This window comes from Hypanus sabinus, chromosome 8 (assembly GCF_030144855.1).
Source record: "Hypanus sabinus isolate sHypSab1 chromosome 8, sHypSab1.hap1, whole genome shotgun sequence".
NCBI classification, from domain to species: domain Eukaryota; kingdom Metazoa; phylum Chordata; class Chondrichthyes; order Myliobatiformes; family Dasyatidae; genus Hypanus; species Hypanus sabinus.
Genome location: NC_082713.1, coordinates 172,560,594 through 172,574,060, shown reverse-complemented (window position 1 = coordinate 172,574,060; position 13,467 = coordinate 172,560,594). Strand labels below are relative to the sequence as shown.

General features: G+C 45.8%; 2 protein-coding genes across 5 annotated transcripts in view; both read right to left on the bottom strand.

The window, feature by feature from the left end:
* polr3b (polymerase (RNA) III (DNA directed) polypeptide B) overlaps window positions 1-7,499 on the bottom strand; it is a 152,465-nt gene extending 144,966 nt beyond the window's left edge. For 2 of the 4 annotated variants that reach the window (XM_059978574.1, XM_059978575.1), the window contains exons 1-2: window positions 7,359-7,499; window positions 6,433-6,465 (exon numbers count right to left, since the gene is read on the bottom strand). In XM_059978574.1, the coding sequence (XP_059834557.1) occupies window positions 6,433-6,465; window positions 7,359-7,445 (120 nt within the window). In that variant the 5' untranslated portion in view covers window positions 7,446-7,499. Of the gene's footprint in view, window positions 1-6,432; window positions 6,466-6,542; window positions 6,601-7,358 lie in introns of those variants that run through there. The other 2 variants (XM_059978576.1, XM_059978577.1) reach the window with 2 other exon arrangements.
* Window positions 7,500-8,809: 1,310 nt separating this feature from the next.
* Window positions 8,810-13,467, bottom strand: part of endouc (endonuclease, polyU-specific C) — a 53,378-nt gene continuing 48,720 nt past the window's right edge. Inside the window, exon 7 of the mRNA XM_059978573.1 lies at window positions 8,810-12,378. Coding sequence (XP_059834556.1) covers window positions 12,115-12,378 — 264 coding nt within the window. The 3' untranslated portion in view covers window positions 8,810-12,114. The remainder of the gene's footprint in view (window positions 12,379-13,467) is intronic.

Sequence of the window (13,467 nt, the reverse complement as noted above, 5' to 3'; positions counted from 1 at the left end):
GTGCCCTCCTGCACTCACCACTTTGAGTGAAAAACTTACCCCTGACATCTCCTCTGTACCTACTCCCCAGCACCTTAAACCTGTGTCCCCTTGTGGCAACCAGCCCTAGGAAAAAACTTCTGACTATCCACAAAATCAATGCCTCTCATCATCTTATACACCTCTATCAGGTCACCTCTCATCCTCCGTTGCTCCAAGGAGAAAAGGCCGTTCACTCAACCTATTCTCATAAGGCATGCTCCCTAATCCAGGCAACATCCTTGTAAATCTCCTCTGCACCCTTTCTATGGCTTCCACATCCTTCCTGTAGTGAGGCAACCAGAACTGAGCACAGTACTCCAAGTGGGGTCTGACCAGGGTCCTATATAGCTGCAACATTACCTCTCAGCTCCTAAATTCAATTCCACGATTGATGAAGGCCAATACACCATATGCCTTCTTAACCACAAAGTCAACCTGTGCAGCTGCTTTGAGTGTCCTATGGACTCAGACCCCAAGATCCCTCTGATCCTCCACAATGCCAAGAGTCTGACCATTAATACTATATTCTGCCATCATATTTGACCTACCAAAATGAACCACTTCACATTTATCTGGGTTGAACTCCATCTGCCACTTCTCAGCCCAGTTTTGCATCCTATCAATGTCCTGCTGTAACCTCTGACAGCCCTCCACACTATCCACAACACCTCCAACCTTTGTGCCATCAGCAAACTTACTAATCTATCCCTCCACTTCCTCATCCAGGTCATTTATAAAAATCATGAAGAGTAAGGGTCCCAGAACAGATCCCTGAGGCATTCCACTGGTGACCGACCTCCATGCAAAATATGACCCATCTACAACCACTCTTTGCCTTCCACAAAGCAATGTCCCCTTCAATCCCATGCCTCCTTACTTTCTCAATAGGCCTTGCATGGGGTACCTTATCAAATGCCTTACTGAAATCCATATACACTATATCTACTGCTCTTCCTTCATCAATGTGTTTAGTCACATCCTCAAAAAATTCAATCAGGCTTGTAAGGCAAAACGTGCCCTTGACAAAGCCATGGTGACTATTCCTAATCATATTATACCTCTCCAAATGTTCATAAATCCTGCCTCTCAGGATCTTCTCCATCAACTTACCAACCACTGAGGTAAGACTCACTGGTCTATAATTTCGTGGGCTACCCCTACTCCCTTTCTTGAATAAAGGAATAACATCCGCAACACTCCAATCCTCCAGAACCTCTCCCGTCACCATTGATGATACAAAGATCATTGTCAGAGGCTCAGCAATCTCTTCCCTCGCCTCCCACGGTAGCCTGGGGTACATCTCATCCAACATCCAACTTGATGCTTTTCAAAAGCTCCAGCACATCCTCTTTCTTAATATCTACATGCTCAAGCTTTTCAGTCTGCTGCAAGTCATAATTACAATCACCAAGATCCTTTTCCATAGTGAATACCTAAGTAATCATTAAGTACCTCTGCTATTTCCTCCGGTTCCATACACACTTTCCCACTGTCACACTTGATAGGTCCTATTCTTTCACGTCTTATCCTCTTGCTCTTCACATACTTGTAGAATGCCTTAGGGTTTTCCTTAATCCTGCCTGCCAAGGCCTTCTCATGGCCCCTTCTGGCTCTCCTAATTTCCTTCTTAAGCTCCTTCCTATTAGCCTTATAATCTTCTAGATCTCTAACATTACCTAGCTCTCTGAACCTTTTGTAAACTTTTCTTTTTTTCTTGACTAGATTTATTATAGCCTTTGTTCACCACGGTTCCTGTACCCAACCATTAACTTCCCTGTCTCATTGGAACGTACCTATACAGAACTCCACAAAAATTTCTCCTGAATATTTGCCACATTTCTTCCGTAATTTTCCGAGGACATCTGTTCCCAACTTAAGCTTCCAATTTCCTGCCTGATAGCCTCATAATTCCCCTTACTCCAATTAAATGCTTTTCTAACTTGTCTGTTCCTATCTCTCTCCAAAGCTATTGTAAAGGAGACAGAATTATGATCACTATCTCCAAAATGCTCTCCCACTGAGAGATCTGACACCTGACCAGGTTCATTTCCCAATACCAGATCAAGTACAACCTCTCCTCTTGTAGGCTTATCTACATATTGTGTCAAGAAACCTTCCTGAACACACCTAACAATCTTCACCCCATCTAAACCCCTTGCTCTGGGGGGAAGCCAATTGATAATTGGTAAATTAAAATCTCCCATCACGACAACTCTGTTATTATTACACCTTTCCAGGATCTGTTTCCCTATCTGCTCCTTGATATTCCTGTTACTATTGGGTGGCCTATAAAAAACAACCAGTAAAGTTATTGACCCCTTCTTGTTCCTAACCTCCACCCACAGGGACTCTGTAGATAATCCCTCTATGGCATCCACCTTTTCTGCAGCTGTAACACTATCTCTCATCAACAGTGCCACGCCAACACCTCTTTTGCCTCCCTCCCTGTCCCTGAGCCATCCAAGTCTGTGTAATGGCCACCACATCATATCTCCAAGTACTGATCCACACTCAAAGCTCATCTGCTTTGTTCATAACACTCCTTACGTTAAAATAGACTTCAGTCTGAGCGTGTCCCTTCTCTATCACCTGCCTATCCGCCCTCTCGCATAAACTCTCCCCAGTAGCCTTAGCAAACCTCCCCGCCAGGATATTGGTCCCCTTGGGATTCAAGTGCAACCCGTCCTTTTTGTACAGGTCTCACCTGCCCCAAAAGAGTCCCAATGATACAGAAATCTGAATCCCTGCCTCCTGCTCCAATCCCTCAGCCACACATTTATTCTCCACATCATTTTATTCCTATTCTCACTGTTGCATGGCACAAGCAGTAATCCCGAGATTACTACCTTTGAGGTCCTGCTTCTCAGCTTCCTTCCTAATTCCCTGTAGTCTTTTTTCAGGACCTCTTCCCTTTTCCTACCTTTGTTATTGGAACCAATATGTAGCACAACCTCTAGCTGTTCTCCCTCTCACCGCAGGATATCTTGGATGCAATCAGAAACATCCTGGACCCTGGCACCTGGGAGGCAAACTACCATCTGAGTTTCATTCCTGCGTCCACAGAATCACCTGTCTGACCCCTTAACTACAGGGTTCCCTATCACTGCTGCCTTGCTCTTCCCTTCTGAGCCACAGGGCCAGACTCTGTGCCAGAGGCACGGCCACTGCCGCTTCCTCCAGGTAGGCTGTTCCCCCCCCAACAGTACTCGAACAGGAGTACTTATTGTCAAGGGGTACAGTCACAGGAGTACTCTCTAGTACATGACTTTTCCCCTTCCGACTGTGACCCACTTGTCTGTCTCGATTGGCCCCAGTGTGACCATTTGCCTATAACTCCTTTCTATCACCTCCTCGCTCTCCCTGACTAGGCTAAGGTCATCAAGTTGTAGCTCCAGTTCCCTAACTTGGTTCCTCAGGAGCTGCAGCTCGATGACCTTCGAGCTGCGTTCCTTTAGGAGGAGGAATTTCGTTATTTAGCCAGAGGGTGGTGAAATCTCTTGATTTGTAAGGGTGACAAAGCTTACAGGGAAAAGACAGGAGAATGGGTTTGAGAGGGATAATAAATCAGCAATGATCAAATGGTGGAGCAGACACAGTACAGGCCCTTTTGCTCATAATGTTGTGCAAACCCTTTAACCTACTCTAAGATCAATCTTTCCCCTTTCCATAAAGCCCTCTATTTTTCAGTCATTCAAGTGCCTATCTAGAAGTTTCTTAAATGCCCCTAATGTATCTGCCCCCACCACTGCCTCTGACAGTGTATTCCATACACCCACCACTCTGTGGTGGGAAAAAAATGATCTCTGATACCATTCCTCCAATCACCTTAAAGTTATGCCCTCTCATTTTAGCCATTTCCTCTTTGGTAAAAAAGTGCTGATTGTCCACACCATCAATGCCTCTTATTATCTTGTGCATTTCTATCAAGTCACCTCTCATCCTCCATTACTCGAAAGAGAAAAACCCTAGCTTGCTGAATCTATTCTCACAAGACACGGTCTTCAGTTTTGGGCCCCTCATCTTAGAAAAGATGTGCTAGCATTGGAGAGGGTCCAGAGGAGGTTCACAAGGATGATTCCAGGAATGAAAGGGTTATCATGTGAGGAACGTTTGATGGCTCTGGGTCTATAATCGCTGCGATTCAGAAGGATGGGGGGGGGGGGCACTCCCATTGAAACCATTTGAATGTTGAAAGGCCTAGACAGAGTAGATGTGGAAAGGATGTTTTCCATGGTGGGAGAGTCTAGGACAAGAGGACACAGCCTCAGGATAGAGGGGCACCTTTTCAGAACAGAGATGTGGAGAAATTTCTTTAGCTAAAGGGTGGTGAATTTGTGGAATTTGTTGCCACATGCAGCTGTGGAGGCTGGGTCACTGGGTGTATTTAAGGCAGAGATCGATAGGTTCTTGATTGGACATGCTATCAAAGGGTTTGGGGAGAAAGCCGGGAACTTGGGTTGAGGAGGAGAAAAAAAAAGGAACAGCCTTGATTGAATGATGAAGCAGACTTGATGGGCCAGATGGCCTAATTCAGCTCCTATGTCTCATGGCCTCTAGTCCAGGCAGTATCCTGGTAAATCTCCTCTACACCCTCAAAAGCTTCCATATCCATTCTAGAATGAGGTGACCAAAACTGAACACAAGTGTGGTCTAACTAGAGTATTATAGAGGTAAAACATTACTTCATGGCTTTTGAACTCAATCCCTGTTTAATGAAGGCCAACAGACCATAGGCCTCCTTAACCGTCCTATCGACGTGCGGCAACTTTGAGGGACTATGGATGTCGACCCCAAGATCCCTCAGTTCCTCCACACTACCAAGAATCCTGCAATTAAAACTATTCTATAACTGCCAAGGTCGCTGGGCCAGTTATGAAAGAGGTAGGGTGGGGTATGAGGCTGGCTATGAAAACCTGAAATGTCAACAGAAGCTCCAATGACCTCATCCCTGAGAGAGGAAGGATCTTTCCTTAGAAAACTTATGAAGCTGAAAGTCTGTGGAAGCCTCTTGGTCAAACAGCCTTCTGCATTCAGGACCTCCACCAAAAAAGTTCAGGACAGAGGACGCTGGTGAGCTGTTGGTGGCTGCCTATGCCCCAGCTGGGGTGATGGGATTTAAGAAGAACCCTACACTACGCCTGTAAGTTTGACCTTCCAAAGTGAATCACTTCACACTTTTCCATGTTGAAATTTATTTGGCATTCCTCAGCCCAGCTCTGCATGCCATCAATTTCTCGTTGTAACCTTCAGGCCAACCTGTACTACACTCTCTGAAAACAAAATGCTCACAGCTTTCCAGCTGCACTGATGACAATGGAGGAAGTGATCTGGCCTGTTGGGTCTCTGCCAGCAGTCAATAGACAATAGGTGCTAGCCAGCACCGCCATTCACTGTGATCACGGCTGATCATACACAATCAGTACCCTGTTCGTGCCCTCTCCCCATATCATCTCCAGTCCATCCTCCACCTATTCCCACTGAAAATCACCAGGGTCCTCCTACCCCTAATTTGTGATATTTACTGGGTGCATTGTAGATGAAGGGCTCGAAGTATTGTTGAGGATCCCTACCACCCATCCCACAATCTCTTTGACCCACTACAATCTGGGAGGAGGTACTGGAGTAAACAAGAGAAAATTTGCAGATGCTGGAAATCCAAGCAACACACACAAAATGCTGTAGGAGCTCAGTAAAGCCCGGCAACATCTAGGAAAAGAGTACAGTCAACGTTTCAGGCCAAAACGCAGGAGCAGCTGGACGAGGATTGCCAGACTAGGTAACAGGTTCTCCTCCCGGACAATTGAATGCCCCACCACCAAGGTCTCCTCACTTGGACAGTGAGCTGTTTACTACATACATTTGGAATTATATTTCATTAACTTATCTTTGCTAACATTTTGTTTTATGTGCTGTGTATGATATGTTTTGTGGGTGCACCATGGTCTGCTTTGTTTGGTACAGTCAGATGACAATAAACTTGAACTTAACTTAGTCTCTCATCAATTAGCCAGATTCTCCTGACACTCACCAACAATTTAGTCACCAATTAACTCAGCAGAGATCTCCAGAATAGGGGAGAAAATTAAATCAGATAGAGAATGCATAAATCCACAAAGACTACTCCTGAGGTCAGGATTGGACCAAGATTCGTAGAGCTTTTTGATAGCAACACTAACTGCAGTGCTGCTGCACAAATCAATTTTTGTGACATACAGCATAATGCTTCTGCAAAATTTTACCCAGGGTTTGACCAAGTTTTCTGAAGAAGCGATGGAGAGCGCTCACGAAGGTAGGACAGCAGATGCTGTGATGTGTGACGTCAAGTCCACTATATACGGGGAATATACCGCAAGGCATCGTCCCATCCTCCAAATTACAGGAGAATTAGAAAAATATGAATTCTGATATTACCTTCAGGAAAGCAGGGAGCAACTTCCATTTTTCCTAAGAGCAAAACAGAAACAAAACACAGATGATCAAGAAAAGCTCACAGCAAAATTTAATGATGACAAGGTTCCCACCTTGTGTTAACCTTGCAAGTAATAGATGACATTGATTGACGGTTTAGTAATGTATGTCACTACACACTGGGGTGGGGGAGATGGGGAGGGAGGGGGATATAGGGAGGAAGATAGGAATATAGGGAGAGAGAAGGGGCGAGAAAGTGGGAGGGAGGGGGAGAGCGAGAGGTGGGGAGAGAGTAGGAGAGGGAGGAAGGGTAGGAGAGGGGGGAGAGGTAGTGGGGGGAGAGGTAGGGGAGGGGGAGAGGTAGGGGAGGGGGAGAGGGAGGGGGAGGGGGAGAGGGAGGGGGAGGGGGAGAGGGAGGGGGAGGGGAGAGGGAGAGAGGGAGGGGGAGAGAGGGAGAGGGGGAGAGAGAGAGGGGAGGGAGGGGAGAGGGGAGAGGGAGGGGAGAGGGAAGGAGGGTGGAAGTGGGGAAGGGAGAGGGGGGAGAGAGGGAGGGGGAGAGGGGAGGGAGGGGGAGAGGGGAGAGAGGGAGGGGGAGAGGGAGGGGGAGGGGGAGAGGGAGGGGGAGGGGGAGAGGGAGGGGGAGAGGGAGGGGGAGGGGGAGAGGGAGGGGGAGGGGGAGAGGGAGGGGGAGGGGAGAGGGAGAGAGGGAGGGGGAGAGAGGGAGAGGGGGAGAGAGAGAGGGGAGGGAGGGGAGAGAGGGGAGGGAGGGGAGAGGGGAGAGGGAGAGAGGGAAGGAGGGTGGAAGTGGGGAAGGGAGAGGAGGGAGGACCAGTGTGTCAGGACCCGGCGGGGAGGCTCCACGTGGCCCGGGCCCACGGTCCGATCTAAACTCGAAGCCCCGGAACTCTGCTAGCCATCGCCCCACTCACCTCGACAGCTCGGACGGGCGCCGCCAGCGCCGCGGGGCCCAACTCCCCGAATTCGGCTACCAGCAAGTCGATGGCTACAGCTTCCATGTCCGACCGACAAACCCATCCCCGGAACACATTGCCTGGACAATTGGTCCGGGTATGAGAGCCCCGTCGGAGGGTCACACTGTGAGATGGCAGTGCTGAAGAAGGGTTACGGTGTGGGAGAGGTGGTATTGAGGGTATATTTGATGGTAGAGGGGTACTGTTATCACCCCTCAATCAGCGAGCTCCTGAAGAGGCAGGGATATCTTCATTCGTCACGAAGACTCTACAACTCATGTGCTTAATATTTGTTGTTTTTCCCACATTGGTTATTTATCCGTCTTTATGTGCAGTTTTTCATTGATTCAATTGTGTTTGTGATTACAATGAACGCCTGCAAGAAAATGAACCTCGGGGTATTGGAAAACATTGAAGAATGGCATTAGCAGCATTCACTATATAACCATGACTACTGAGTATTTACTATGCATTTATTCATTTACTAGATACGTTGTATTCTTAGGTATTTACTATGGCATTTAAGAACATCTGTGTCTCATTAGCAGAAATGTGCTTAGCTGAAATGTACTTCATTTATTATAAAATGGAATGGCTTATGAACAGAAAACGGTGGCAGACAGGATGATACGAACAGGCAATGGAATGTTAAGGGAGGCTGACTGAGAAACAACCCTGGCCAGGAATGAGGCCCAGGATGTGAACTGGAACATAATTTGACTGCTTGGATAGAAACAATGGTGGCGAGTCGAGAGCTAATGTATAGATGATATGCAGCTATAGAATGACTGGTTATGTTAATGCAACTGAGATAAGAAGATTGCTATAAAAATGCTATGTACAAAGATCGGCGGGCAATCAGTGACTAGCTCAGTGATTGTCTCAGCTTTGGTTTGCAAATTAAAGCTAAAAACTTCTTGAAGAATCTTCTGTGTCTCCTGGTCGTTTGTGAGAAACGGAAAGCCATAACAGGGGTTGTATGTGGTGAGATATATTTACTTTTAACTTCGAGGTAGGGGCAGCACTGAAGGAGGGACATCGGTGGTACTGAGAGAAGGTCATTCTGTGGTATGGGAGTTCAGCAACGGCCCAGTACAACTGAAAGAGTGCTGTAGTGTCTGTGACACCAGGTTACATGGAGCAGCCAGTTGGCTGGACGTGGATGACTGGAAGGGTAATATCTTCCTCCAGTCTCTGTCTGCCTCCCTCTCTCAGCCAACGTCTTGCAAACTGATGATTTCTTCCACCAGATCTAGTGGCTGTTGTTATCGGTGTTCATCTGAGAGGTTTGTTTAACGGTCTCTGGCTTGCTACAAGAAACAGATGAAGGCAATGTTGTCCACTCAGAATGCACATCCTGGACAACTGCAGTGTCCAACTGGTCAAAAATTGCAGGTATGAAACAGCCAAAGATCATACATAAGTTTATTAAAGGCTTGTTGATTATACAATTTTGCACAAGCATTACATAAGACAAACAGATAATACTTCAAAAAGATAAATTTGCAACTGACACATTTCACTGTATGTTTTGATATACATGATACAAATAAAGCTAATCTGAATAATTTTAATTGCAGAATGAAGCCCCTAGGACAACAAAGACCAATATGATTTCCTAACAAGAAATTTCTGTATCTACCAGTAGCAGAAAAAAGATTCAGTCAAGTACACTACAGTGAACATTTTCCAGTACTTGTTCATGTATCAAGTCTGCAGACTGTGTTAAATATCACAAACAGAAGAGATTCTGCAGATAATGGAAATCCAGAGTAACACACAAAATGCTGGAGGAACTCAGGTCAGGTAGCATCCATGGAAATGAATAGACAGTCTATGCTTCAGGCAGAGCCCCTTCATCAGGACAACAGCCATGTCAGAGAAAAAGAAATTTAGAGAAGCTTCAGAGAGCGTGCAGAGGAGATTTACCAGGATGCTGCCTGGATTAGGGAGGGTGCAGAGGAGATTTACCAGGATGCTGCCTGAATTAGAGAGGGTGCAGAGGAGATTTACCAGGATGCTGCCTGGATTAGAGAGGGTGCAGAGGAGATTTACTAGGATGCTGCCTGGATTAGAGAGGGTGCAGAGGAGATTTACTAGGACGCTGCCTGGATTAGAGAGGGTGCAGAGGAGATTTACTAGAATGCTACCTGGATTAGAGAGGGTGCAGAGGAGATTTACTAGAATGCTACCTGGATTAGAGAGGGTGCAGAGGAGATTTACTAGAATGCTACCTGGATTAGAGAGTGTCTCATGAAGATCAGTTGAGTGATGCAGGGCCTTCCTCTTGGAGAGTAGGATGAGAAGTCACAATAGGTGTGGAAGATGAAATAGATAACCAGAAGTTTTTTCCAGGACAAAAATGGCTATATGAGAGTGCACAATTTTAAGGTGATTGGAGGAAATTTCAGAGGGTATGTCAGGTAGGTTTTTTTAAAATACAGAGGGTGGTGAGGGTGTGGCATGCACTGCAGGGATGGTGGTAGAGGCAGATATATTAAGACATTTAAGATAGGCACATGATTGATAGAAAATTGGAGAACTGTACAAGAGGGAAGGGTTACATTAACTTTAGAGTAGATTAAAAGGTTGGTACAACATCGTGGGACAAAGGGCTGGTACTGTATTCTGCGTACTATGAAATTAAATAATTTTTTTGGAAAAAATGAGCTGATACTTGTTGGAATGAAGGTTTTCTTTATAAAGATAGTATAATCAAGTATGGTGCCTTTCCCAACAGAGTTAACTGTGATGAAGCTGTTTTGTGAACTGCTTCCATGGGAAGATGCGCTGAAGCTTATGGATTGTACTGGACGGCTAAACATTTATTTTTGTACAAGGAACAGAAACTCCTTTAACCCCACTTGCCCTGTAGGAATGTTCAGGGTTTGAACATTGTGGGCATGCTATACTGGTGTCAGAATGCGCGGTGACATTTGCACACTACCCCCAGCACATCCTTGGGCATATCTGTCGTTTATGCAAACACCATGTTTCAATAAATAAATGAATGGGGTGCGATGGTTCTCACTGGAGTACAGGGCTGACATTACACACATTTATAAAATTATGAGGGGCAGGGCATGGACAAGCAGGTAGTAAAAGTTTTGTAATAAATACATCTGAATCTGAGTAAATCGGAATCTGAAATCCCAACTAGGTTTGTGCTAAGTGTCCAGCTCTGAGTCTGACATTAACCAATCTGCAGACACAGGATAATTATTAAACTATGGAGCAAGATCCAAGCTCCTGTCAGTGCTGCCCTCCAGTGTTCAGTTGGTGGAAGACAAGCTGGATTGCGCTCATGAGCCCTGACGAAGGGTCTTGGCCCGAAATGTCGACAGTGCTTCTCCCTACAGATGCTGCCTGGCCTGCTGCGTTCCACCAGCATTTCCTGTGTGTTGCTTGAATTTCCAGCATCTGTAGATTTTATCGTGTTTGCGCTCATGTGTGTCTGTCTGCCTGGACTGCTGGGGCTTGTTCTTTCTGACCACACCCATGCACCATCAATTTACACAATATGTCATTCAAGGAGTTGGGCTATCTATTTACTTCTTGTGTGACTATGTTTACTGCTGTCATATATGTGCCTCGTGCTGTGTATGTGGCTGTATGGTCGAATTACAATTAGCCTTGAACTTGAACACCAAACTTACAAATTTGTAAAATCTTAGAAACTACAGCACAGAAACAGGTCCCTCAGCCCATCTGGAACTATTTAAATTTCCTTTCACCTTACACTGCAGCAGCAGCCAGGTTAACAACACTGACCACTGGGTCTGATGGGCAGCTTCAGAGACTCTGGAACTGCTATAACCGGGACCTCATCTAGTTCATTACCATCAATATTCCCCATACTGAGACAGGATTAGGTGAAATGTCAACTTGTGCCATCTAAAAATTTAAATTATAAACTGCAACTACAATTGATTGCTTAGGTAGCAGCACTAACACAATACATTAAGGCAACAGGAAAGCACAGAATCCTATGGTGAAGGCAGAGGAGCAAATTAAGCCATAACAAATACAATGCCAGTTTAACATAAGGAATTTCTTATGAATGGCCTCCCTCATATCAGCTTTCTAAACCTTGAGTGTGGAGTACAGGAGATGGGATGTTATGTTGAAATTGTATGCAATGTTGCTGAGCTCTATTTTGGAGTACTGTGTGCAATTCTGGTCACCTACCTACAGGAAAGATAGGAGAGGATGTTCCCTATAGTGAAGGAGTCTAGGATGAGAGGGCACAGCCTCAAAATAGAGGGATGCCCATTTAGAATTCCTTTATCCAAAGAGTAATGAATCTGTGGAATTCATTGCCAAGGAAGGCCTTGGAGGCCAAGTCATTTGCGTATATTTGAAGTGGAGGTCAATAGGTTCTCGATTAGAGAGAGGGTCAAAAGTCATAAGGAGAAAGCAGGAGAATGGGGTTGAGAGAGATAATAAATCAGCCGTGATGGAATATCAGAGCAAACTGGATGGGTCAAGTGGCCTAAATCTGCCCCTATTTTTAGAGAGGAAATTGAGGGGAGGGGGAGGGAATAAGCTGGACCTATGCAGTGGGGGGGGTGGGAATCTGGTAAGGCACAGGCTGGCATTTGGAGCAGGACGTTAGCACAAAGCATGCAACACGTGGAAACTTCCCAGCATCATCATGCCTGTTCCCGGACGGATTTGGCAATGGGCTGACGAGTAGCCACACTGGCTTGGAGACTCATTCCACCGGAGTGTTGTTGTTGCTCAGCAGGACGGGGTACGATGTCCCAATGTACTTGCCGTGACGGTACACAACAATTTGCAGGTGGTATTCATCCACCATCACCAGCTCCCGTGACACCTTGCCTTGCGACAGGAGGAAGCAGATCGTGTAGAGGGCGAATTCAAACTCTGGACTGACCCCGATGAAGGAGCTGCCGACCGGCTTCACCATATCCTTCCAGCTGAACTGCAGGGTCAAGACGTGATCGTCCTCATCGGGCTGGAATGCAACAGCACAGTCAATCCTAACTCCCACTCCAAATACAGTACATTTGGGCTGAAGTGCAATGACACAGTCTTGTCCTTGCCCCCAGCAGCATGCAACCCCATCCCAAATACAGTGCATTCCAGTTAATTGGGCCAGCAGTTAATAGAATAGCTCCTTATTTAGGACAACTCAAAGAACAAGGACTACTTAAGAAAATTGCTGGGATACCCTTCGTTTATTTGGGATATTATGTGACTTAAAATGGGGCAGGAGACTGTGGCCGAACAGTTTCTAACCAGTGTCAGTCGCAAGCACATATATGACGGTTGGACACAATTTTTAAATAGCATCACTTGTGTGTGTTTGTGTTCAAAAAGCAGTGATTTTTGTCACTGACAGCTGGTGAGAAATATAATTCAGAACTGCTTTTCTCAATGCAGCTTCAAGCTTTCAGGCTTGGAGATGCCAGAAATGGCCATGAGTGAAAATTAAACTATTTCACTACTTCAACAAGTTAGGACTATGAAGAAATTAAAGGTAACACCCATCATCTTGAGTGTTACAATGAAAATGAGGATTCGGAGGATGCAATCATTGAAAGTATTGTATGAAGTCAGTCCACTATCTGCACTGATTTCTCTCATTTGCAGTCAAAAGAGCATGGCAGTGTACAGCAGATGAATTCCTGCCGATAACTATTAGGAATAATACACAGTTTTACAGTACTGAAGTAGCATTTCTATGATGCTACTATGATTTCCATAGATGCTGCCTGATCTACTGAGTTTCCCAGCATTTTGCGTGTGTTGCTCTGGATTTCCACCATCTGCAGAATCTGTGTTTAAATCTACACTCTCTTTGATAAACAGGACAACTTGGGTAACTCGCAGACACCTCCTCTTACTTACCCCTTGAACAGGATCCCACTAAGGAGCACCAGACTACTTTTTTTCGCACAATCACCAACCTCATCAACTCTGGGGGTCTCCGATCACTGCCACCGACCTCAGTTTAAGATTCACAACCTGACTGCTCAGATAGACTCATTGTTTCTGCCTGCTCCAGCCCCACAAAATTTGTATCTGCACACCTCCACTCTGT